The sequence below is a fragment of the Manacus vitellinus genome, unplaced genomic scaffold (assembly GCF_001715985.3).
Source record: "Manacus vitellinus isolate BGI_N305 unplaced genomic scaffold, ASM171598v3 scaffold_8_pilon, whole genome shotgun sequence".
Lineage (NCBI taxonomy): Eukaryota > Metazoa > Chordata > Aves > Passeriformes > Pipridae > Manacus > Manacus vitellinus.
In genome coordinates this window covers 25,135,894-25,163,760 of record NW_021940864.1, presented here as the reverse complement: position 1 = coordinate 25,163,760, position 27,867 = coordinate 25,135,894, and the positions used below count along the sequence as shown (strand labels likewise).

The window sequence follows — 27,867 nt, the reverse complement described above, 5'->3', positions numbered from 1 at the left end:
AGTATTATGAAGGACTTGCTGTTTTTCAACCTTGAAAGGCATCTGTGCTCACTAATACAGCCAAAGGTAGTACAGGTTGAGAACCATGTTTAATCACTGCTCTGGTTCTGTCAGTGGCAAGACAGAGCTTTGTTACTGAACCTTTCCTCAATAAGTGAGCCACTTTCCCCATTCTTTATAGTATTGATTTCTTTATTTTAAAAGCTACTTAAAATAAAGCAGTCTTCTGCTAAGCAGAGCATTTTGAGGTAGTCTGGCTCTAGTTTCTCAAACTAAAACCTTGCTTCTTCAATTAACTATTTGTATGCAGTACAGAACATGCAATTGGCTTTCTTTCATTTTAGAGACTGTATACTTAGTATACTAGAATGATTAAACTTCCCAAATGGAAAAAAAATAAATTCTTTCCATGCACTCGAAGCAGACTAAATGACAAGCAATTATGTACAAATGCAGTACAAGCTCTCTGGAACTCTTAGCCTGGAAAACGCCTCTGAGACAGGGAGTCTGATCTCTTCTTATCCCAAGGACAATAAAATGTAATTCTGCTATGAGTTTATGGAGTTCTATTTTAAATGCAGGGTAATTCCTCTACCCACTCCTCCACTTCCTCCTATTGAAAGAATGTAATCCAGACTGATTTGATGAGTAGGAACCTTCTTGTAACTCCCACTCTGTGTTTAATCCTGACCCATTTATATCTGTCTGCAAACATGCTGACACTTCTGTCCTCCCCTTTTCAGGATAACTTTGATTGTTTGGGGTTCTAGTGAAAAGTTTTTCAAGTTTACTATTTGAAAATAAATTTCTTACAAGATAGAACCCAATTACATCAATGCTTGATACAGGAGCCATCATGCAAGTTAGTACCAATGCACTTTCATTTAAAAAAGTTTAGAGGTACTGCTAATGTACTTTCCCTGTCTACTACTGTGCTGACCTGAAGAGCAGAGGTTACTCCTGATAGCAGAGTGCTTCTATACTGCCTTACCTTTTCTGCCTGCATTTTTGTTTTTGTTTTTTTCCTTGTTGACAAGTTGTCAAAATACTTCTGGTCAGATTTTTCTCCCCCTTGATTCTCGCATTGCTAATTAATGCTTTTGCAGCCATTTTGGACAAATGTGTGTACACTTATTGCTATTGCAACTCCATCTCTTGTACTTTTTTTTAAGCATTTCTCACAATGGCTTTGTTTTTTGAACTGGAAGCATATAAACAGCTGATTAAAAACTGAAGTGACATTGAGCAGAAGGTTGTATTACCTGTATATCTCCAGGAACAATGAAGCATACATTCAAGGTTACATATTATGTTCCAACAGTGAGGGATATAGTAATCTGTAATTCAGTCTGTGGCCCAGGGGACAAATCTCATCTCTGTGTGAAAAATGTGTGACCCCTCTTCTGAAAGCTCCGGGCCCACCAGAGTGACTTTTGATGTTTGCTGTAGGTCTAGATCATGGCGTTAGTTCTGGGTTCACCAGCATCTTTCTGTGTGTCCTTTGCTAGAGGCCTTTTCTTTGAGTAGCTTACAGCACTAGTTTCCATTTTTAGAGACTAGCTGGAAAACATATGCTCAGCTCAAGCAGCGAAGGAACATATTTAATATTTAATCTGTTAGGTACTTGAACTGCAACACTGTGGTACCAGAGAACAAAAAGTTGTTACGAAAAGCCATTCTTTGTGCATACTTAAAGCTGTCTGGGAAGAGAGTGAGTTAAACTACAGACCTGACTCTCTGTGATTCTAAATGCTAGATCTATAAGTGGTAAAATGGATATTGATTAGGTACCGTCAGATCCTGCAGGCAGTTTGCCTTGCCCCTGTGCAGATGCTCTACACTTTTAAGAACCATTGGAAAGTGCTGTGTAAGGATGTGTGGAAATAAAAACTCGTCTTGACATCGTGTTTAGTGCACCAGACTCAGATAGCTTTAAGCTTTCAATGTCTGCCCAGAAATGAGTCTGAATAAGTAAGATTGGGATCATTCATTACAAGGATACAGATGTAATTTTTCCCTAAAAAGAGATGCTTTAAAAACTAAATAGTGGAGTCTGAGCAAGATGAAGTGGAAATCCCAGAGGTATTCAAAATTTGATCACAGTAAGTATATTCACTGACTGTATGTACAATGATAATTACCAAAAATTCCCTCTGAAATTATACGATTAAAGGAGAAAAAGTTGAATGTGGAAATCTAGGATCATAGATAATTGTGCTACGATTATTAAAGTTAAAAGCAAATCTAGACTTTTAATTTGGATTATTTTGTTTCTTTTGCTTGAGTAGTACTTTAACATCATAGAATTGGCTGTATATACCTTTCTTCTAACTGTTCTAATAATATGATAATGGCATTTATGGCATTATCAGATTTGGAAAAGGAAAATGGGATGGGTTAGTATATTAACAGACAAGGAACCAAAGACAAACAAAGCATTAGATTTTGGACTGTAGCTTCACTAGATAGAAATTAAGTACATCGAGATGATTCATCTCTTTTGAAGGGTATGAAAGCAGAGACAGGGTTAATCTTCTCCATTTTAAAGTGTAAATTATGGACTATCAGCTTCAAGTCCAGAGCTTCAGAATGCCTTTCTGTCATGCCGTTTTTCATATTTTAAATTATGTTTATAACCTTGAAAGTAATCTGAAAGTAGTTGCTGGTAAATGCCTTGTTTAAATGTTGAAAGTTGATACATTTTCATTGTATTGCAAGTCCCTCCAAGGCATTTTTGGAAGTCTAAATTTCTATTACATAATGAGTTCATTCCATTGTCTTTCTCTGTGCTGAATAGTGAATGAAAAAAGACCCCCCCTAAATGCAATACGCACAAATACTGTTTTTTATATTCACAAACAAAGCTCCTACACTGAGTTAAGAGTCAGTTATGGAGTTGTGTGATGTCTTAATTTATAACTGCTCATATGTTATGTGCTGTAAATTATATCAGCAAGAACATAGGTACTTCATATTTTATTACCATCATAATGTATCCCATCTGTACAATAATTCTGAGCTATTTTTTTAATACATCTCAATTCCTGTAGACTAATCATACTTCAAAATTCTGTTATTAAATGATTGTATTATATCTTTGAAGAACTGGCATGTTGAAATGTCATGTCCAAGAACAGTTTAACTGTTTGTCTTCATCATTCATGCTATGTCAGTATTATCTACAGTCTGTTGTCTTTTGTTTTATTGCCCTGTAATCCTATTGAAAGTCAACTGTGCTTAACCAGTTAATGCTCTGCAGAGTATGTTCTTCCCTGTGTTCCCTCGACTGTGCAAGGTAGTAGAGTGGGCAAGAAAAAATTTGTCCTGGTTTACCTCAATGGCCTTTTTGGATCTTATTTTCCTATGTGTTTTTGAGATTTAAATGGTGCAGAAACATGACAAATAGCAAAACCCATCACCTTTTCTTTATCTTTACACAGTATGTACAGGTATGACCCTTCCTCAGCTTTTTACTCAAACAGTACTGGAAATTGAGCAGAAACTCAGAAGTACATATCCTCTAAAAAGCTGGAATTACACAAAGGGAAGGAACTAAGTTACTCAAAGGACTGCATTAATCAAGCCTTTTTGCATGTTCAGATGCAGTAGCATTCTAATGGAAAGGACAGGCTTTTCAAGGAACATAATGTTTAGGGCTAGGTAAAGAACCTGATCTTATTTTTTATTAAGCTTTTTATCCATTTATTTTTACCTTTTTCTAAGGTCTATATATATGTCTGGATTTTTGCCATGTTTTTCGTGATGGGAAGGTCTAATGAGCTTCCTTTGAGCCTGACTGGGACACTCTCTGGAAACCAAAACTTTTAACTTTAAAACCAGCATTTGTCTGGTCCATGTAACTTGCTCTCAATAGAACATTATCATCCTTATCACAACTTATTTTTAGGCAAGTAAAAACTTAATCACATAGAATAATGATTATCCCAAGAAAAAGTGTTATTTTCTTCTTCGCACTGAAAATCTCTTCAAATTCTAGTATCTCTCAAAGTTTTAAAAAAAAAAGAAAAAGAAAGTTTTAATCTAAAAATGAAATATGTAGCATGAAAATATATATCACCAATGTTTTACTCAGGCAACAACATGAATGAAATCTAATGAACATCATCTTTGTATGAAGGTCTTACTGTGATATGACTGTATTTTCATCCTGTGACTTGTTTTTTTTTCAAGTTTTGTACTGCAGTATTTGCATCTTTCCAGGTCACTTACTAGGATACTCATGTGGTTGCTGTGAATGGTCTTTATAGAATTTACAGAATTCTAAAAGTTTAATCACAAGGTGTGCATGTTGATGCATACTAGGAATCACAAGAATAGCTACTCGAATTGTGTGAAATCTTTCTGTTGGTTTAAAGCATAAGTTTGCCCTGGTTTTCATTAGACAGTCTTTATGTGTCCTACTTTTAATCACAGAATCAAACTCAAAGCTATTGAGTAATAAGGATATAAACTGATTTGAGCCCAGAGGACTAAAAATACTTTTAGCTGTTCATTTGTTAGTTTTGTTTTGGTTTTTTTTAATTTTACTCCAAAAGAAACCTCACCTTTTTACCTGTTTTTCTAAGAATATGAAAATGGAAATTATAAAAATAGGGCTGCAAAAAGTAAGTATATCAGTTTAATTTATGCTGAAATAATCCTGCTCATTTTCCTTGCTTGTGCATTTAGTGAAAAGGGTGCGGACTGAAATATTTTAATCTAACCAATAAAACCAGCTGTATGGAACCAGTCATGATACACAGAATGTGTTATCTCTCTAAGAAAGGAAGTGGAAAAGAGTTCCTTATGCTCAAAAGGATGCTGAACTGTATCCTAGCATGTCATTGTGCTGTAGATAACTAAAAACTTAATTACCTGTTGTTAATAAAATAGTTCTTTTAATATAGATTTATTTTAAGTCTCTTTCAGGAGATGAAGAGCATAAAACCAAGTCTGCCTTGATATAGGGATGGATATTGATTTATTTGTACTGGAAAAAAAAGCTTAGGTATTTTAAGCTTGTATTTCTATATGAACTTCTCAACCTTTTTTTTTTTTTTTTTTAATAATCACAGCAAGACCAGCTTTATACTTGGGCTGCAGTCAGCCAACCCACACATTCAACAGATTACATTGAAGGAAGCTTTCCAAGGAGAATTCCATCTGCGTGGCCCCCACCCAAACCTCCAGATGAAGAACAAAGACTCAAAGTTTCGGAAGAAGGTATAGTTCAGACAAGATAAATGTGTAGCATAAGGGAAGATGCTATCTTTTAGAATCCAAGATATAAGCTTAGTATCTTAACCACTAACAAACACCTGGCTTTGAAGATCTTGGATTAGCATCAGAAATAATGTTAACTAGTATGAATCTAATAAAAAATATTCAGCAAAAATGCATTCTTTTTGTTAACAATGAAGATGTGTATCTGGCAACTGCTGACTTTTCTAAAAATATGGAAAACTTCAGAAGCCCACTAGTGGTGTACTGCAAGTTATTAGAGTGGTGTAAGGTATTCCTTTGTAGATTCAGCAGTCCTGTGCTGACAGAGGGGTAAGAAAAGTGTATCTGGAAAAAATAAATCAAGATCTTGTTTACAAAGTCAGTTTATCTTAAAATTTGTGAGGTTATGCTACCAGCCAAATTTCTGCAATCTTCTTCATGCTTATTAAGAGCTTTGTTTAAGATGGGAATTCAAACAAAATCAACAAAACACCCCAACCCTCTCTCAAAGAAATTTAGAAGAGAATTTCAAACCTGTTTTCTGTTAGTAGTGTTGATGCACAAATACCACAGTTTCTTGGAGGCTTTGCTTTCCATTAGTTAGTGTTCAGCAGCTCGACACTTCTGGACTGCATTCATCCCTATGCCCTCCATGGAGAGCCACTGGATATTCTCAAATTTTCCATTTTTTTACCACTCCTATTTTTCATTGCTCAGATTTGAAGAATTAAGTCATTATTTCAACAGATCTCTTTGTATTGCTTGTAGCCTTTCGGTGGAGTTAATTTCAGATATGCTTCTCTATTTATGCTGTGACTTTTACCTGTTGGACATCAAGGAAACATCTCTGCATTAATCTCATTCAATTCAGAGTATGGAATGCTGCAGTACTAATCAACTGGATTGTTGAGCTAGTTCAGCTTTTAAGTAATGATGCTGTACTCAATGAAGGTGCTGCCATATGTGGTAGTAAAATTCATTGCTACTACTCTAAAAGCTGTGTTTCTCAACTTGGAGACTTAGCCAGTGGATGTGTGATCAGAGTATTCATGAACATACCCTGTACTCGAAAAGCAAAAGGGTGAATTTATTTTCATTTTATTTTCAGGTTTTAGCCCAGCATAGGCTGGTGCAAATAAAAAACACTTTTATGCTCTAAAATCTAGAAAAAAATTGATTACATGAAGCATTTTGAAATGTAAAGATACACTTGAAAGTGCATTTCTACCAAAATGATAATACTAAAGATTTTTAAATATATTCGTATTATACATGGTTTATTTCTCTCCTATATTGTTCTATTTAATACTATACCTACTACCTGGATGTATTGTGTACAGAACTTGTCTGTTCCTTATCTCAACCCCTCCCCTGAAAAATTGCAAAACCATTAGGAACATAGAGTTAAAAACAAAGTGGCAAACTATGTTCTGACTATTTCAAAATGTAGCATAAATAGTTCTTAATATTTATTTATTGACATTTTAGGTGTGATTTTTCAGTGTAGGGCATGGAGGGAAAAGGAAAAATTGTAATTCTGAATAAAACTCAGATAGATAATTTAACTTTTCTTTGATTGTTCATATGCTTGCCATTTGGAAGAACCTGGAAGTGAGTGATGTGAAACCTGAGGATAAACATCTTTCCCATTTTATGTATATGAACCATTGAATGGTGTAGGGGATGAACATTTTTTTAAAAGGTTTAAATTATTGTGTGTAGGGTAGCTATATTTTGTATTATATATAATTATTGCTGTCTGGATTAAACAGATAAAATATTAACATTAGAAACAATGGTTCATAAACAAAAACATGTGTTTTAGACAAAAATATTGATAGAGAAAGGAATGCAACAGAATATTTTTATATAGAGAATCTTTGTTTTTATTATACACATTAATATGAAGGCAATAGTAGGCCTTCAAGTTTTAAGTAAGGCAAGATGAAATTCTGCAAGGTCTTAGGTAGTCTTTCCTAAATTAGCAAAGTGGTTAATCATCTGTTTAGTATAGTATGTATTAAATGCTTTTGCTGTATGCTCTGTATCATGTGGAGTATTGTTGGGCATGAGGAAAGGGCTATTAGAGTGGTCAGGAGGTTTTGAGGGTTTTTTTGTCAGGTTGATTGTTGTTTGTTTGGGTTTTTTTTAATTTGTTTTAGTTCTTTGTTTTGAGGGTTTTTTTGTCAGGTTGATTGTTGTTTGGTTGGTTTTTTAAAAATTTGTTTTAGTTTTTTATTTTGGGAGGTTTTTTTAGGTTGGCTCTTTATTTAAAAAGTGAAGTTTGGAAATACCTAATGTGAATTTGGGTTCAAGTCAGCAGATACTTATGCCAAAAACATTTTTCATTTCTGGATTCGGAGAAGGTTTTGCACAAAATGAGTCAACATCACCAAGAAGATCAATGTGTATGCCACTAATTTTCTATCTGAATATTCAAAATCCTTTCCCAACACTGCTTATGGCATTTCAGTATACCATTCTCACATCTCAGCACATTGCCTGAATCTAAACTCAACAGGGTATTTGAAATCCAATTAGTTTAATGTTTTGCTGTGGACATTATTCTACTTAACATATAGGAAAAGGCAAATAAACAGGAACTAGAGTCCAATCATCCTGTCTCCCATGTGACTGTTTTAACTACTTGTGAAAAGACTCAAAGACTATGCAACTTCTGCAAAATGAAACAGTCCCAGGACAATAAACATATCTGTGGGTTTACAACCTGAAATCAAAGTTAGTCTTTTTAAAAGAAAAAATCTAAAACCAAAAAGGTTACCAAAAAAATAATGTTTGGTTTGGTTTAAAGGAAAAGTTTGTCATATAGCACTCTTTTCCTTTCCTTAGTCTTTTTTTCTTTTTTTTTTTTTCAACTGTGGTGGTAGTGTTTGAGTTTTTTTTTTTCATTTTGCTTAACAAAACTGAAATGCTGTTAGTTTGCTGGGAATATATTGTATTTGCTAAATTTTGTCAAGCTAACCTTGAAGTTAACTGTTCATATCACCCTGACTTCACCTTATATTAAACCCTTTTTAGAACAAAACTAAAAATGTGGGGTAAAAATAAGCTAGACAAATCTGTCAAATTGTTAAATACAGTCTAATAGATAGGAACAGTCTGTTAGTATTTTTTTAAGTACTTTTGAGTAAGGGAGGTAGTTGCGCTAATTTGCATGATAGAAAATATTGTCATGTGTATAAATGTCTAGTAGTAGAAAATCAGCAAACAATAAACTTATTGTGAGGAAAGATAAAATGAATATGAAAATTTCTCTCAACCACAGAGAAATTTAAAATCTAAATGATGAGTTATTTCCTGTAAATGGCAACCTATCCAAATCCAGGTAAAAAAAAATTGATTGTTAATTTTCAAGGAGTAGCATTGCAGTATAATATACATTGGCAATGAAACTTCTCCCTTGTATGTCTCACCTCCCAACAGATGGGATTGTCAGACAGCTGTGAGAAGGTCAAATGTCTAGGAATTATGAATAACAGAATCACAGAATATGCTGAGTTGGAAGGAACCCATCAGGATCATTGAGTCCAATTCCTGGCCTGGCACAGGACCATCCCCAAGAGTCACACCATGTGCCTGAGAGTATTGTCCAAACTCTTCTTGAACTGTCAGGCTTGGTGCTGTGACCACTTTCCTGGGGAGCCTGTTCTAGTGCCCAACCACCCTCTGGGTGAGGAACCTTTTTCTAATGTCCAACCTAAACCTCCCCTGACACAACTTCAGGCCATTCCCTTGACTCGTCACTGGTCGCCGCAGAGAAGAGATCAGAGCCTGCCCCTTCTCTTCCCCTCACGAGGAAGTTGTAGACTGCAATGAGGCCTCCCCTGTGTCCTTTTCTAACTAGAAGTTCTGGATCACAGCTGCTTCACTCTTTCTGAAAATGGGCAAGATATTTCCCTGTTGAATAGTGGTACCTTTAAAAGATATGAGAAGGATACAACACAATGTATTCTCTGGGCAGATGTAACAAAAATATTTCTATTCTTGTCATGAGTACAAAATTAGGTTATGATCAGTAAAGAGGCATCACGAGCAGTAGCTACTAAACTTGGTAGAGATCTTTGCATTGTGTAGCTGCTGTGGAGTCGTTTGTTTATTTGGTTTTTTTCTCATTATTTCCTATCAGGCAAGGAAACTGAGGCACAGTAAGGTTCTTTAAGGTCAGAAAATACTCTGGTTTTAAAATAAGAAACTGAATCTAATTGTGGAGTGTCTCCTGTTTTGCTGCCCTTTTTGAGATCTGTATCACTATCAGTGTCATTGTGGAAATTTCAAATTTGTGGTAGGGCAGAAGAGGGCCAGTGAAGGATATGAAAAAGGCAACATAGCTGGCAACAGTCATCAGTTTTAAGGACATCATAAGAACCTTCCCATGACCTTCTGTGGAATATGTATAATAGAACCATAAGTAAATCTTTTTCTTTGAATCAGAAATTTCGATCAATCAAAATGGACTTCTTTCAAGTTTAAGATGGTAACATTTAACATTGTGTCATAACACATACGTTGCAAATTGAATTTAGCCTGGCTTTATTTATACATATAACCTGTTCCATTGATTGTAGACATAATTTGGAAATTGGGACAGTTTGCACTGTTTTCTTTCTAACTCTACTCTCCTTTCATTAATTTTTTAATATGTCTTTCTAAAGATAAATGAATTTTTTAAATATAGAAGTTTAAAATCTGTATCTTCTTTTCAAATTCAGAGTTGAAATCTACAGTCCTAGAAACAGAGAAGCAATGCATAGATGATGTTCAGCGAGTACAGGTAAGATTCTAACAGAGATATTATACCTATCATTTTTTAAAATGAGTGCAAAAGCAGTATTTCTTTCAGACATTTTTGAAATAGTTTTGTGCACTGAATGTTCTGAATGAAAACATGGAGTTTTTTATATGCTCCTTGGTGTATTTTGGTACAGAGATTGAAGGTTTCTGCCTGCCTAAGGTGATTCTTACAAAATTTTATTGTTCACACAGAAGTAAATTAACACTATGTCTGATGCATTACTAAGCAATAGTAGTAGAAGATCTGGTTATATTAGCTAATCTACAAAAGTTAATGTAAGTATAAATGTCAGAGATTTTTTTTTTTTATGACTCTCCGCTGCATCTTATAAAGGTGGTAGTAAGGGTGCCACACTGGACTTAAATAAGTGATGATATAATACTGGGACAGTCTGGGTTAAACTTGTGCAAGATAAGCACAGTCTGTTTTATCTTTTTAGCATGTCACTATATGTCACTTCATTAAAGGTGATGCAATTTGATGGGGTTGAGGAACTTCAAAATTTGTTTCCTCAAAAAACTAGCTGCTAGACTTATCTTACTAGGTAATAAGACCATTCAGTTGTTTTGCAAGTCATTAAAAGGAGGCAAAGTTATGTTTTTCTGAAATACTTGTTTGAAACAAGGAGTGACCAAAAGCTCTTGAAATCTCGTTTGCCTTTTCTTGTTTCCTCCCTTCCTTGTTTCCTCTCCTGGGTTTGTTTTTCTGTGTGGTGTGGTTGGTTTTTTGGGTTTTTGTTTTTTTTTTTGTTAGTGACAAGATGGTTCAAGCATCACTGCATTGAGCAGCACTTGTGAAAATGCCTAGGTAAATGTATACTATTGATCATTAGACTTGCAAATTTAATTTGGACTTGCCCACATCTTTTATGAGCCATGTGTGGGAAGAGTAGGTGTATTAACGTTATGGCTTCTATACTGCCAAACAACATTAAAGTAGGTCTTCTAGGTGGTTACCTAAATTCTTCTACCTCCATAGTAAGGAACATTTTAAAACTAGAGCCCATTAATTAAAATAATATTATGAAGTTATCCTATATTGCAGTCTTTTAAGTTCAACCTAAAATATATCTGTCCCATGCTATTTTTATATTTGTTACTCACTAGCAATGGTTTCTACTATTTACTTTGAAAAAGTACTTTTTCCTATACTTCCAGAAAATTATTGTACGTAAGGAGCATATTTAATCTGTCTCTAAGATTTTAATTAATTGCAAGACACAATGTATATGAAAGGTTTTCTTTTTGGAAATATAATAACTGAAATATGTTTATGAATGCTTAGGTATTTTACCTAAAAAAAAAAATAATTATTATGAGATTTAATATGAGAATGAAGTTAAATCAGCAGCACTAGAGCACTGTGTGATTTCTTGAACAAATAACATTTGCTTCAGGTTGGGAGTTTTTTGTTATTTTTAAAACTAGCCTATTACAATTATGAATTGTGTTTGCTTGTGTTATTAGAGATTTCCATTTCTCTTGCTCAGTGTTGATCTCTTATGACAGTAATGTGAACTTCTTCCATTCTATACTATTATTCATCAATAAAGTGCAGAACTAACAGGATCACCCTGCTTGCAGAAAGTCATCTCAAGTTTTTGCTATATTATGTTGTCATCTTTGTTTCATTTTGAAAATCTGAGTGGAAGTTTATAATTTGAGGAATCATATGTGTGTATAACATGTTGTCATATGTTCAAATTATTTCTGTACAGTCTCAAGCAGTTGAGAGTATTCTATGTATCCGTCAATGTCCAACTGTATCAATCTATAAAAATATCTAGAAAGTAGGATGGCCATCATGTTTTTAGGTAAATCCTTTACTGCAATCAGATAATTCTTGGTGTTATGTTTACATTTTTAAAGTTATAAAATGTTATGACATATTTCTATTAGAGATATATCCTCTTTTATTTGTCTAGCTAGTTTTCCTTTCTGAAAAAAAGCAAGCAGTGGATGAAGTTACCCCAGTAGTGATTTTTCTCTTTTTCTTTTGATACATAAAAAGGAAGAAAGCTCTATTGTAATATTAGAAATTGATCAGCCAAGTCTTCTTTCCTCTCCCTCTTTTCTCTCCTGGGAAAAGACATTTTCCTCATGTTATTAAAATAATTGAAGATGGTTGACATAGAAATGAATACAACTGTAACGTGATGTAGAAAAATTGTCTCATTTATGATAAGTAGTTAACTAAAGAGTTCAGAATAATTCTACATTAAAAGCACAAGTAACATAGAGAGCCCGTATTCTAGACTTTCTTGCCAATGGAAGGGACATTTATATATATATCCTCTCAATTTCCTTATCTTTACAATTTTAGATGTAATCTTCATGTTTTGCAGCATAGTATGCTAAAGTTTAAGACTGCTTTTTTTAGTCAAAAAGACCTAATTTAAAAAAATTACAACTGAAAGAAATGAGGATCTGTTGTGCTTGAGGGGTTGTGCTTTCTTTTAGTACAGGAATTGTTAAGCAGAGCCAAAATAAGAAAACTTGGCAGCCATTTCAAGTCCTGTTTTTGAAATGCCAAAGAGCAACAATGTCTGCTTAGTCTTCCCAGTGCAAACAGAGAAAAATTTTTTAGGCTCAGCTCTTTTAGTGAAGGAAGAAGAGAACAACTGAATGTCCTAATTTAGAAATTCCAGCTTCAAACCTGATCTTTAGACCTGACAGATGTACTTTGTACAGGAGCAAATTTCCACTTTGCTTTGTACCCCTGATCTTTTATGCTACTTTATCAATTTTCCTTACATTGTAACTCACTTTTCAGATTAGCTTGATTTTCTTTATATGGTAGGCAAAAATAGTAAAAAGAAGAAGGGGGGAAAATATCCTTTAATTGCAAAATAAGTACATGAAAACTAAGCTTCAATTAGTAGTAGGACATTACAGGACTAGAAACCTAAAGTTGTTTGAAAGGCACCTAAATTCCTTATTGTGTTATACATCTTATTATAAAATTATTTGAAATTTCTAATTTTGATAATTTGTAATGGTTGTCTATTAATTTAAGAAGAGAGCCCTCATTACATTTATTTAAAAGTTAGCATCCAGATGTAATTAATCCTTCTTTATACCGTTGATGATGCGTGGTCCCTGGTCTCAGGAGATGGGGTTTTGCCAGATTGTTCCAGTTGCCAGTAGTTTGCTTATAAGATATTTTACATTGAGTATTTAAACTATATTTACATCAGAAAAGCTTGCTATCAAAAAAAATCTTATGCTCATGTTTCCATCTCAGTTTTTCACTTTGGTTTGGTTCACCACATTTAAGCCAACAAATAAATCTCAACCAAAATTATATGTATTTTTGGAACAACATGTACTTCCACTGGCTCTAACAGCCAGACAAAATTTTGGCAGTTCTCAGGTGCTGAAGACAGATTTCTACTGCGTGATTTATTGGTGTGCTTTCCAACAATATCATAGGGAAACAATGCTAGTCTTATTAAATTACAGGCCAGGTTTTGCCATGGTGAGGATACTTCCTGCTTTATAAAAACATAAGTTTGACTCTTGGAGTGTCTCTTTAGAGTATTCCTAACTACCACACTTTACTGGTAATTCCTCTCTCAATCGTTCAGCAGGGACCTTTTTACTTACTCTAGTCATTAACTATGAATTATTGTAACTCCTTAGGGTAATAGCTTAGTGACATTTGAAATGTTCCAATTTTGACACTTAGTAATGCAAGAAAAAAGTTTTGAAATCCTTTACGATAAATATAATATAATCGGTCTATTTAGAAAGTATAAAACGTTGGTGGGACTGGGATTAACTTTTCATTATAAAATGTCACCACTAGAATTTGTCTCAGAAACACGCATACTGCTCAAAACTCTCTCTTAAATGAAATTTCAGAAATTATTCTTCACAGGTGAAAGTAGGATAAGAAAGGTAGATAAAAGATTTGGCTGAAATGGTGAAACACAAAAAAGAATAAAATAAAAAAGGGAGATTTTATAAACCTGTTTTTAGACTATCAGATTTGGAGTCTGATGTGAAACCTGTTTTATTTAGATATTACATGGTTTTCATCAGGGTAGAGGCCAACCGTAGGTAAGACTAGTGAACACCTGTTCGACAGGAGTTTGAGGAAAATTGGGAATTCTTCCTTTATGAACTACCAAACTGTTCTATGGCTATTGCTCTTCTTACACTGCTTGATTTTACATGTTCTTTCTTGAGATATTTATTCAGAAAGTACCTGGGAACAAGTGTGACTCCTCTTCCATGCCTTTGCTATTTGAAAGGTTACTTTTTGTAAGGGGGAAGAGAAGGCTTGTAGAAGCAATGAACTGCTACCCTAAAACAATTCTTTTCCTACAAAAATATGACCTCCAAAGTCTTAGATTTCAGCAGCCAAAACAGTTACATATGTAGGTTAAAAAAAAAAAAAAAGGCAATCAACAAAAATGTATGACATATTAACAAGGATCTACTATATACGGTTGTGTCACTGAGGAAAGAAAGGATTATGAAAGAAGTAAATGTTCTTGGAAGTTTCCACATAAACCACAATAGTGACTAGACTTGGATATCTTCTTTTAAGGAGAACTGTATCAACGTAAACTTTCTGCAACACCTTGCCAGCATCCCCAAATTTCAGAAAACAAAAAACTAAAAAAAATTCAGATGTACAAATCTATCTTTTCATCTTGCAAAAAATAAACCCAGACTTGCAATATGTGGTGTGGAGGAACTCACGTTCTAATTGCAGGTTCAATGTGTAACATTAGAATTGGGGTATCTTAGCTTTAAGCTGATGAATATCGGGAAGCATATCTAGTGTTTTCTTGTTAGCCTTAAGAGTAAATGATATTTTACCAGAAATGTACAAAAAGGAAACAAACTTTGTGTGAAACAAGAGGTGATAGAACCCTGACAGACAACTTTACTGCCAGGGTCACAGGAACTGCTAAAATGCAGAGCATTTTGCTCAAGTAGTAAAGGGGAATCTAACCTTTGTGGAACTTCACTCACTCCAGGACAATTTAAGTGCATATCAAGTATTTTATGTTCATGAAATATAGTTTTTATGCAGAAGCTTCCAGTTTTATTGATGGGAATCTTTGATTCTTAATATTAGAAGTTACTTTTCAGTTGAAACATTCTGCCATTTTCAGGTTTCTTTTATGGTTTGTTTTCAGAAAATCTAACAAACATGAATAGATTTTTCATTTTCTAAAACTGTAGCAGGTTAATTAACTAAACTTCTTAAAACAGGAAGTGAGATTCTCTTAATTGAGCCCTCAATAGAATTTAAGCAGAGATTGTCTGTTCCAGTCAGTTCTGCTTCCTACATGACTAGTAGTTGAACTTGTAATTAAAATACTGTCATCTGATAATGTCGAGGTTTCTTAGGCCAGAAAGGAAGAATGAGAAAGCAAATAGAAATAATAAAAATAAGGGAAGAGGTATTTAACTAGAGAGTCGGAAGGACATCATAAGGAAGTCGGCCTACTCAACCACTAGATGGCAGTTAAGGATTTTTGAATGGACTGCAAGGCTCTTGTAAATCAATGCAGGGTAGTCCAGCAGACACCCTAGAGCAAGAATTCAATTTTTTTAATTTTTTTTTTTTTAGTCAAAGTGGTGGTTTTCTGGTAGTCAATAAGTTAGCCTATAAAAAGTACATACAGTTGCTCTGTTTAACCTAAGCAAAATTTAGTAATTGGAACATTTCTCAAAGCTAATTTTTGGGACTCTGTCCCAAAAGTAAGAAATAATAACAAAGGCCCGAAACATTAAAAGTTTAGAAAGCCCTATTCTGTCACAGTTAAGTTGTTTTGTTTGTTTGTTTGTTTTTTAAACCAGTGAAGGGAAAACATTTGGTTTGGTCTACAAGCCTTCTGGATGACTGTCTTTGTAGTGATAATTGAAAAGTTTTACTGCTGAATTACCATCATTTAAATAAAGAGGTCAGTTTTCTTTTGGATATGAAATTTATTTCTTCAACAACAATATTGAATCCATTTTCTATTTAGTTTTTATTAGGGAGATGTTAAAAAGAAGAGGGAGATAAAAGTACATTGGACATAATTAATTGACATAATATAAAATATAAATCACAGACTCCATATTTAAATAAAAATAAAGGAATATAGTATGTCAAGCCTGTGTGGTAGAAAAATAAAAGCATTTAATTCTCAGAACAAATGTTAGTATTTTGTATTATATCCAAACTTCACAATAGTTGGATTGACTTCTATTGTATTGCTTGAAATGTTTGCCTCTTTAAAAGAAATGACATACTGGTATTATTTTCAGTGAAGTGACAATAGCACATTTTTGCACTCTTCCTCCTTATCGTGGTAAGACTAAAATTTGTTTTCTTCTAATCTGTAGTCTTCATATTAATTTCAAGATGAAGTTTTACTTCTGTGCTCATTTCACTTTTAAAGGCTCTTTATTTTGTTTTTCCACTTTAATTGAGGTAGCATGCCATATATCATAGAGCCAAAATACACAAAAAATCATAGCACAGTTCAGGTTTAAGTAGACATAAGGAGATCATAAGTAGACGTTAGGGTCATGTACAGACCCTTTCCCACCAACACCCTCATCCAAGCCAGGTTAGCTTAGATGTGTGGTGGTTCTTTTCTCAGGACTTAGCTCATCTCTGAGTATGGGCACGTGGTAATGCTAATATATACTTCCTGTTTTGTCTAGTCAGTGGTAAAACAGTAAGTCTTGCTATGTTTCTGATGTGTTGTTTCAATAACAGCTAAAGGAGATGAAAATGTGTGCTCAAAAAGCACATGTATTTCCTGTGAGTTACTCCTCATTCAAATACGACATATGTTCCGGCATTGATTAAAATTCTCAGGAAACTGCTGGTCAAGTTTTCGTGATTCATCTAGTGTCACAACTTCTTCATCAAAGATTTTTGTGAGAATATGGCAGAATATAATATAAATTTTGCACCCTGTAATCATAATTGACATTCTTCTTTTTCCATTTTAAGTATGCTTTATACTTACACAAAACCAGACAAGCTTTTTTTTTGTCATTTTAGGTACAACTTCTTGGAAAAGTAGCACCAGCTTGAAGATTTGGGCAATAATAGTGCATGAACAGTGTGCTTGCAAATTCTATTGAGTGGAAGTTAATTTAGTATTTACATACTTCCTTTTCTTCTGTCACTGATGGGGAAAAAAGGAGAATGGGAGTAAAACTGAGAAACTTATTTATTTTAACTAGAATTACTTGGTGATACTTAAAATCCTTGGCTCTAATATGAGAAAGTTTCATCTCTTGAAAAAGAATTATGGGATAGGGCTTGTATAGAAAGAATTACCTCTTTTCTGTCTGTGCTTGTGTGTGATTCTTACCCCTAATATGTTTCTTCTCTTGCCTTTTACAGTGAACTTCTTGTAAAATACTACCAGAGTACAGTAGCTTCTCTGAGGGAGCAGTGAATAGAAAAGCATGATATTCATATACTTATTGAAAATTCTGTTTAAATTGTTTTCTCTCTTCTCCTCTGACTCCTCACTTGTTTTACTCATGAAAATTGAGAAATTGAGATAGTACTCATGCCATTCATACTATGCATACTCATACTATGCATTCCTGGTTAGAGCAAAATATATATGAGCTGTATTTATCAATTGTCAAAATGCAATTTGTTTTTTCTTAAATTCTCTAAAACAGAAATCCTACTTCAGATAAAACCTGTAAACTCCCCTTCTCCCAAAATATGATTTATAATGGAAGTTTCATTATTTCTATATGAAATTTCTCTCATATTTTGGAGCAAGGTGAAACCAAAGAGATTTTTTTATGTTCCGTGGTACCATACTATACTTGGATTATGTAGAATATTTTTGCTACTATAGTATTTACCTTTCAAATTTTTTAAAAAGAATTCTACAGAGATTGAAGAGAACAGATGAAGAAATTACATTAGACACAGGAGAGCAGTATGAAAAGTGTATGTATGTAAGTTTGTGTGCATATGTGTATATGAAAAGAAAATTTCTTCTTGTGACATTCCTAGCAGGACATCTAATTTGTCGAGTGGACTTAAGCTATTTGAGAGACCTTATGCTATTCTCTTGGCATTAAAGATCAGGTGCTACCTTTTGTTGGTGTTGATCCTGAGAATTTCCACAGGACCCTTTAGGTAGAAGAAAGATAAGAAATGGTTTTCTCAGTAAGAATAAATACTTCTTTTACTTAGAAATATCCTAAATAATTTAAAAACAAAACAAACAACCATGATATACTGCCATACCTGAATGAGAACTTAAAAGAAAAGCTGAGGATAATTTAAAATCCTTGGATATAAAACAGACTAACCATTTTGTCTTCTACTTATATTTAGATCAAAAGATAGCTATCTCTAGGTTTTCTATTTTAAATTGATATAAATAAATAAAAATAGTAAAATCACTTGTTTTCTTTTTCTGTTTTCCATTTTCTGTTTTTGAATACAAGTTTTTCTTTGTATTTATTCTTTAGAGAAGAAGCCCAAAACTATTGATAAAAATTGTTACATATTGCTGAATGTTTGACTTTTGCTGTCAATATTCAAACTTTTCCTAAAAAGAGACATTACTTTTTTCTAATGTCCATGATACCAAAAAGGTTTTGAATAACCCCTCGAAACCTAAATCTTGTTTTTGGTTGCTTGGTTGTGATTGACTTTATTTAAGGTTCTTTCACCCAAAATGATACAGCCTTAGTTTTAATATAGCCTTCACACTTTCAAAGAGTTAGAGAAGGTGACTGACTTCCAGGCCCCTGCCTTCAGCATATTCATGGATGCATTTGTGAAGGCTCTGATTCCATTTCAACAAGGTTTTTCTGTTGTGAGAAGTAGGCTCATGTTTCAGGGTAGAGAAGACTAACTATCCCTTTCTACAAAGATTTATTCTTACTGTGGATATTTTTTGCTGCTTATTCCCTGCTGGAAGCCTGAAACAAAAGCAACATGTAAACCTCCCATTTTGTGGTCTGGCTGAACTCTTGGATAAAAAGGGCAAGCAGTGCGTAGAAGTATCATGCTCTGGACAATTGCTTATCAGGGTGTGGCAAAGTTCACCTAGAAAATCATTAGCTTTTTTGATCTCCACTACTGGAGATTAAAGGCGTTCCAAGTCCTTCAAGTTTAGTTTATTAATGTTCACATTTTAGGTCATAGAATCCTTACTGTTATTTCTTGTATAAAAACTAGTATGGTTTTTGTATGTGAAAAACAGAGAAATAAGAATAGAATGAGTTACTTTACACAGTGACTACTTTCCATGTTGCTGCTTAGTTCCAAGCTGAATTGAAAATCAGGAAAAGACCTGGTGTGAAAAAGTTCAATGCCTTTTTCTAGTATGTCAATGTAGTAATGTTTGAGCTATGCTAGATTTTATTTTGTGTTTTTACAGAATAGATGGTTGCCTTGGCCCGAAAACACAGGAAAAGTAACCAAATATTTTAGATTCATAGTTTAAATACTTTAGAACAAACACAGTAAGTGATACATCATGTGATAGGTATTTCAATAAACTGCCTAAATATGGAGGAGAAAATAAATTCAGACAGTTTTTATACAAATTTTTAAGGAAATCTGTGACTCTCAGGGTACCTGTTGCTTATTGGATTGCTAACATAGGTGGCTTGGTTTTAGTTAGCTCTTCATCTGCATAGCTAATCATACTCTAGCAGTCTCTTTGCAGTCCACAGCACAACATGTAAAAACCACCATAAACAGATAAAATAAGGTTATATTAAAATTAATAAAGTTCAACTTTTTTTTTTCTTTCAGTACCCATTGTCTTTTGCATACTTGTTTTACACTGGACGAGTGATAGAACAGTTGAAGCAGTTTCTGGGCTAAATGAGGCAATGTGGAGGGATAAGCCTTTTTACAAGTCTTGTTTACTGCTGTATTGTTTCATGTCTCTCTAACAGTGAAATTTAATCTATGCTAGGACAGAAACCTTCAAGATTTGAGAGAGGCCTTTTGACTTGTTTTTGTTTTGGTTTGGGGGTTTTTTTGCAGGGGAGTGGTTCTTTTTTTTTCTTGGTTGGTTGTGTTTTTTAAAATAAAACAGGTCTAAAATTTTCCGGACAATCAGGCTGAAAAAAATTATTTGTCCAGACTAAAAGTAGCATTATGTAAGACTACAGTCATTATACTTGACTTCTGTGTATCTCCTAGGGTGGTCAGTGGTTCTGTGAGATTTTATTTTGTCTTGTCTTCTCTGTAGTCTACAAAAATTCTTGTTAGATTCCTATTGTAGCAAAATGTGGGGATAATCTAAGGTTTTATTTCAGTTAAGTTAAGAGTTACACTTTATAGAGAGAAAACTCTTTCAATCTTTGATGTACCTCAAGTTGATTTGGGGTTTTTATTATTTATTAAAATGGGTACTGTAAAGAACTGATATCTTATCCTCCTAAATGCACTTAGCCCAGGGATAAGGAACTCAAACTGTTCAGGAACAGAAACTTCAATAATCTAATCTGTACAAAGTTCTTTTTCCTTTGACCTCCAGCTTTAAAAGTTGGCATTTGCAGTGCTTCTTCAAGGGTGTATGTTCCCTGCTAAGCCTGTGTTTGTTTATTTGAACTATTTGAATTTCAATAATTATTGATTTCTGCATGTAATGGTTTGGTAGTTTTTTTTGTCACCCATGATAGGTTATGACAAAACCACTTGGTTCATTAGACATGTCTCAGCTCTTTAGTTTAGGAAGAGTTACACAGTCCTGACGCCAGCACATTGCAGGCTGGTATAATCCATCTCTTGCAGTGTGTCACTGAGTGGGAGATTCTCTGGCATCCACCAAATAAAGTTTATGAGTTCAGGCAGGGCAATGCACTACAGTGTTTTTGTTTCAGGTCTTACTTGCTCAGAGCTATACTGGGGAGCTGTGCATCACGTTTCTTTATGCTTGGAGGAAGAAACATGGACTATTGTGAAAATGTGTATCCTTTGTCCCCATATGTACAACTTCAATAAAGTAGAAACTTCTCACAAAAAGGTAGTCTGAGGAAGAAACCAGTATCCAATACTCATTCTAATCTTCAGCAGTTCTCCCTAATGCTATTGGCAAGTTTGCCAACTTTTGACTCAGCTTCAACTGCTGTAAAACTAAAATGCTGCAATGAGCTAAGTGATACGTGAGAATTAATTAGATGGATGCTATTTTGCTTGAACGCAAATCAAGTCTCCACCAGTACTTCTCATTTGACAATCACTGTAGCACTAAAAAAATGCCTGTTAAATGTTGTGTCTCCTTTTCTTAAGGTTGATCTGCAGTTGCAAGAAGTAGCTTTGAAAATGAGACAGCTTTAAAGAGAGAAACCTGAATAGAGATCACATTTCTCTGACTGAATTAAATTCTTTCTGTGGCTCTACTTTGTGCCATTCGGTGAGCGTGCGCGTTCAAAAATGTTTCACTTCGCGTAGAAAAAGGGCATTTATTAACAAAGCTGTTGGAAAGAGCATCCTTCCAAGTAACTGTACACTGCTTGTACCACCAGGTATTCCCAGGTGCTCACTTCCTGGAAGACCTGAGGGGTCTTATTTTGTCCATCTTTATCTTGTTTAACTGTATGCTTCATTTCCTGAGTGTTCTTGCAACTAGGTAGCAGCATAGACTCTAATTCATGAGTTCTGATGTAGAGAAATTAAAAAGTTAAGGTTTTAAAAAATAATCAATCCAAATATAATCCTATCATCTAAATATGAATTCCACCCAAAGAGGTAATTTCATGACAGTAAGTGACAAATTGCTGAAAATTAACAAACTGCTGATGCAGCTTTTGGGCTTGTAATAGTGTAAGGTATTAATTTCTAAAATTGAACTCTAATATGCCTTTATTTTTCAAATATTCCAAAATTACTGCTGAGAACTGCCATTACATTTATTTTCAAAGAAAAAGATACATTATGGCTATTCGTAAAGTATATAAGTGAATGAAAGCTGAGAAAGACATAGATAAATATATAATACAGATGCACATATATGTGTGTCTATATGTATAGACTAGGTCTAACTTTCAGAGATATGGGGTTTTTCTGATTGGAAATTTAGTTGTAGAATGGTCTGTAGGTTTCAGTCGCTCATTTGATAGACTAGCTTGTCAGACTCCAGAGAGGAGGCAGCTGTAATCTGATCTTTTACATGTTTGAAGATCCTGGTTATGTTCTATCTATACAGATCAGCTCTATGCTGGCCATCTGATATGCATATGTGGAAAACATGACAAGATTGGAATGAATTGGATGTAATAGCTTTTGGTACACGTGAAGATCGAAGTGTGCAGCCTTTAGCCAGTAAAGCCAATATTCCCAGATCAGTGTACACACAAACCTATCAGTGCAACACAAAGAGGACATCAGTCCCAGATTCAGCATCCAACTCATTGCACATGGAACATGTACAACCTGATTAAAAAATGCTGGGCGCTGTTCTATAGCCATACACCTCTGATTTTTTTTTTCCTGCTCACTCTTTCATACTCAAGTCACACAGATAAAGCAAGGGTTAAGCATCCACCTTTCTTTCTTTCTTTACAGAAAGAAGACTGTCCCACAGTACCTGGGTCCTGGGTAAGAACTCTAGGCAAGAAAAAATTTCCTCATAACTCTTTTAAACCCTGTAGGTTTCTGCTGTGGAAGTGTCCTCTGGATTGAAAATGAAACTTCTTTTCATTATGTGTGATTTTATTAATCTCAGTCTTCCGGTCCTTGTCAAGAGCTTTTTGACCATCTTTCACATGTTTGAAAAATTAAGTATTCCCTTGCTTATTCTTCTAAGAAAATGGTATGATTTTCTTTTCCAATTGGATTTATATATAGTTTAAATTTCCTTTCTTGTTGAGGATAGTGGAAGCATTCTGTGACTTTCATTTGTTTGATACAGTCCTTTCTGATCTAGAGGTAGACTTTAAACTAGGGGAAAGGCAGAAATCTAATTAAACTGCTCTGAGGGTATCTTAATAGTCAAAATGAAAAGTATCTCTGTCTAAAATAATTACTGAAACACATAGATAGTGTTACCTTGTTTGTTTGTTTGTTGTGGGGTTTTTTGCTTTTAGTTTCTTTGATTTTTAAACCAAATAAATTAAAGTACATAATTTCCTCTGGATAAATATATCTTCATTCACATCTAAGTCTTGTTTGTTCATAATATGCTGTTTCTGTGAAAACCTGGATATGTTGGTTATCTTTAGGTACAACACAGCAGAAAAACACCAGGTTGTTTGAAACGCTATGTCTTGAGGACAACAGAAAAACTGTTTCTTAGGGCATGGGATAAACAGTCCCTTTAATTAATCAGTACATTTTCATTTCTTGTCTGAATTGCTAATTCATCTCACTTGATTGTCCATTTTTTTAAACTTTAAAAATTACTTCTTTTCTTGAGAGAAATATAATTATTTGCAGGGTAAATTGTCTTGTAGAACAGAGAATTCTAGGTTTTTCCTGTAGTTAGGTAGATTTTCAGTATTCAAGAATTACTACTTTTTCTTGTTAAAAGTTGAATCCAATCTCCTGAGTAAATGAGTTTTTATAGCAGTGAACTGTTCTGAGATCAGCCATCATTAAGGCAAATCTCTTCAGAGCCATTGAATATTGTGCTTAATCCTGTTGGCTTCAGTTTGTTTATGGCAGAAACGAATTTGCTGTATCTCTCATAAAACCCTTACTGGAGTGTTCTTACAGTGTAAAATGGGAGCTTAGGAGAATTACAGTCTAGGGAAACTGGATTTGATCTCAGCTGAAAATCGGTGTGTGGCCTTAATGATCCGAGCAACACAGTCCCTTTGATAATGTTGCTTTTTGAAGAACTGATAGGCCTTATTGCATTTGCAGGTGACTGGTAGGGGGATAAGTGTAGATGAAACAAAGGGATAATAGAATATTGTGTTTCTCCTTTATTAAGAAGTTCTTTAACAGAACTGTTCCTGCTACAATATACTGAGTTACTAAAGGAAACTGAATGGACTGAAGCACCGTCAGTAATTTGTAGTGGAAATGTCTTTTTCAGCTTTTTTGCCTTCTAATCTTAGTGGTTCTAAATATGTCTGCTGTGTTAATTCCTTCACTACTCATTTTTTTATGTTCTTTTCTCTGTTTCACATTTTAATTTAACCTTTAGTGGGGAGACCTAGTTGTTATTCATAACTTTTGGTTCAAACTCCTGTTCCAGAAAGTTCAAACAATGTAGGAGATTGTAAGTTTTGATAAAGGTGCTTCAAAATCAAACAATATTTGCTTTAAATGTAGTAGTTACTGTTTTATTTCTGAGATTGCTTTAAGACAGCTAAGAAACTCAAACATAAATAAAAAATTGAAAGCTTGTCTGAAAATGAATTCTATACAGAAACCTTTTTTTAAGTATTAATGAATATACATTTTAATAATAGTCCCCATGTGGAAGTTATAGCTTCATTTTCCCAAAAGAAAAATTACTTTTAAATGTTTCATGTGTCAAAGGATGAGAAAAACACCTTTCTGAAATAGATCAAGGCAATTAGTTGTGTCAGGTATTGTATGTGTATTTGCAGGCTTCTTTACAAGACCTATAATCTGAATATTTCAAATATTTCCTATGAAGTAAGCCTACAGTCTCATCCAGGATGCATATGATTTTATAAAAGGAAATAAAAGGCACTAAACAACAGTTTTGCTGTAACCGCTTGGGAAAGCGGTTGCATGACCAACTTAATTCAACTAAATGCTTGAAGTGCTGACCAATATTACAAATATAAAGACAAAAAAAAGTACTAAAAAGTAAATGTGTACAACTAGAAAAGATTTCTTTATTAGAAGATTTTTTGTTGTAAATTCATGTCTGTTCTGTCTCTTGTTCTATTTTCCTGAATAAGCACAAATGGCTGGTTTTGGACTAGGTTGCTTCTATTGGTACCATTTGATAAAAGCACATAACCATTAAATTTAGTACAGTTTGTTACTGGTACTTATTTTAAAATTTAGGAATTACTGTGCCTTTTAAGGTTAATGTTTCCTTTACTCGGCCTGCAGCAAGCAGGATCAGATGTTTCAGAGAAAGAGATAAAAAAATCTGAAAACTGTCAAATCCAGAATAACGGTTTCAGACAGGAAGCTTTTCTGACGTTATTCCCGGTCTGTCACTTGGCAGAGGAGTTATAAATTCGAGGTGGGAAGAAAGTTCTGCCTTAGTTTTGTCTTACTTCTTTTCCTCCCCACTCACGCTGGTTGGAGAAAAGCATAATTATTCTGTTCTGAGATTACCTCTTTTCCAAAAGGCAACATTTGTTGTGTTCTGCATTCCTGATCTGCGTTGTATCATCATGTTGTATTGAAACCCAGCGCTCAATGCTATGTGGAGTCTGTTATGCATGGTGCATCACTCTGAAGAAACACAACATATTTACAGTTAACAGAGTTAAAGTAACGCAGAGTCTTCCCACCACCATGTCTGCATAGCTATGTGTATGCAAATGCTCGCAGTACTTGTGATCAGCAGTTGGTTGTTTTCTTGGTCAGGGTATGTGCAGGGAGGGAGGGGTTACAACTGCTTTTTGGTTTTGCAAATATAATCATGGTCTAAAATATGCTTGTACTAATGAAGGTGGTGTCATACTGAAGCAAGTAATTTTCCTGAACTGTCTTCTTCCAGTTAAAATGTAGCCAGCCAAAATGATATATCAGTTTTTAAAGGCTTGTCATAACTAGGTTATTTTTGAACCTCTGGAATACCAGTATTCTCCATCTATATTTAATTTTTTATATAGTGATGAATTCTATCCTTTTTTTTGTGCTTATTATTTGTTTTCTTTGAAAGGCTGATTTTGAGGTGAAATCTGAGGAGCGCGCCAGTGTCATCCAACAACTTGAGCAAACTATTGAGGATCTGAGGACAAAAATTGCAGAACTAGAGAAACAGTTCCCTGCCGCAGAGGTACAGACTGCTGGGAGGGAGCAGGAAAATGAGCACATACACGCAGGAGAACTCAGCAGTGTGACTCTTCAAAGGAATGAAGAGGAGACCACACCCAGGACTGTGTCACAGGCGAGATCTGTACAGACGTCGCCAACAGAGGAATATTTAGCACATACAATGCCTTCCATCAGTGCACTGCCACAGCAACCGCCTCCCCCTCACTTAGAAGGGGGCAAAAGCGAAGGGTCAACTCAGAAATTGCCAGCTCTTGAACTACAGCCCACATTTTGTTCTGAAGTCTCCTTAATTCTGTCACCGAAGCTAATCTCAGTGCCACTGGATGCAAGCCAATCAGTACAGAGTACATTGCAGTCACCTCTTCCAGGACCCAAAGTTGATTTGTCCCTTGCATTTGAAGGAGAGATTGAAACGCCAGTTTCCCACCAGCCTCTGAGTACTGTGGATACAAAGAGTGAACATCCTTCTTTGTCCCGAGAGCCCACATGTAGCATTCCCCCACCCCTGCCAGCAACAGAACAGGCTGCCTCCCTGACTAGAGCACATGGCGCTTCCTTTGTCACTCCCATGTCCATGGCAGGAGTACCACCCCCACCACCTCTGCCCGGCTCAGGACTCCCTCCTTCTGCTGACTCAGCAGTGCCACATGTGGACCACTCTTTTCCAGGTGTCATGATGGCACATCCCCCTCCTCCTCCACATTTACCAAGTGAGGAGATATCAATGCCTCCAGCTTCTCCTCTCCCATATGCTGGATTCCCATCACCACCTCTACCACCACCTTTGCCTGGAGCAGGAGTCCCATCTTCTCTGCCTGGTTGGGGTATCCCGCCTCCCCCTCCACCACCACCACCTTTACCTGGGGCTGGTGTCCCTCCTCCACCTCCTCCTCTGCCTGGCCTGGGAATGCCACCCCCAGCACCACCTCCACCTGGAGGAGGACTGCCACCACCTCCCCCACTTCTGTCCGGAGCAGGCATCGCTCCACCTCCTCCACCTCTTCTGCCTGGTGCAGGCTTCCCCACTCCACCCCCTCCACCACCTCTGCCTGGTGCAGCTGTGCCCCCTCCCACCCCCTCCACCACCTCTGCCTGGTGCAGCTGTACCCCCTCACCACCTCTGCCTGGTGGCCCCCTCCACCACCTCTGCTCTGGGTACCCCCCTCCACCACCTCTGCCTGGTTAGTTACCCCCCTCCACCTCTGCCTGGTGTAGGTGTACCCCCTCCAGGTGTACCCCCTCCACCACCTCTGCCTGGTGTAGGTGTACCCCCTCCACCACCTCTGCCTGGTGCAGCTGTACCCCCTCCACCACCTCTGCCTGGTGTAGGTGTACCCCCTCCACCACCTCTGCCTGGTGTAGGTGTACCCCCTCCACCACCTCTGCCTGGTGTAGGTGTACCCCCTCCACCACCTCTGCCTGGTGCTGGTGTCCCTCCACCACCCCCTCCGTTGCCTGGATTAGGGGTGCCACCTCCACCCCCACCAGCGTTGCCTGGAGTTGCATCACCCCTTCCAGCACCAGTCCAGAGCAGCACCTACCCAGCAGTCCCACAGAGCTGTGGGTTTCTTCCTCCTCCATTACCATCTGGTTTATTTGCAATGGGGATGAATCAGGAGAAAGGGAGCAGGAAACATGTGATAGAGCCTTCTCGACCAATGAAGCCTCTTTACTGGACAAGAATTCAGCTCCACAGTAAAAGGTAAGTCATAGAGTTGTGTAGAGAGTGGTGTTTTCACTTTGTGGCTTTCCTGATATTGTCATTTGTCATTAGCAAAAGTCTTCATTGCTAGGCAGGTCTTTGAGAGAACCACGGTGCAAACAGGATTTTATATGTAGTTGGATATGTAGATGGGGTACTCATTTTCTTTAAAGTGTGCTAACTCTTAATATCATTATTTGCAAATGGAAGCTCTTCGAGGGTAGTGTTT

The 27,867-nt window shown here is 35.6% G+C and overlaps 1 protein-coding gene across 1 annotated transcript in view; it reads left to right on the top strand.

The window, feature by feature from the left end:
- The window catches only part of FMN2 (formin 2), a 179,042-nt gene that overhangs the window by 45,949 nt on the left and 105,226 nt on the right, over positions 1-27,867 (top strand). The window contains 7 exon segments of the mRNA XM_018085270.3: positions 5,076-5,223; positions 9,954-10,015; positions 22,565-22,597; positions 25,821-27,007; positions 27,009-27,046; positions 27,049-27,118; positions 27,120-27,638. Coding sequence (XP_017940759.2) covers positions 5,076-5,223; positions 9,954-10,015; positions 22,565-22,597; positions 25,821-27,007; positions 27,009-27,046; positions 27,049-27,118; positions 27,120-27,638 — 2,057 coding nt within the window.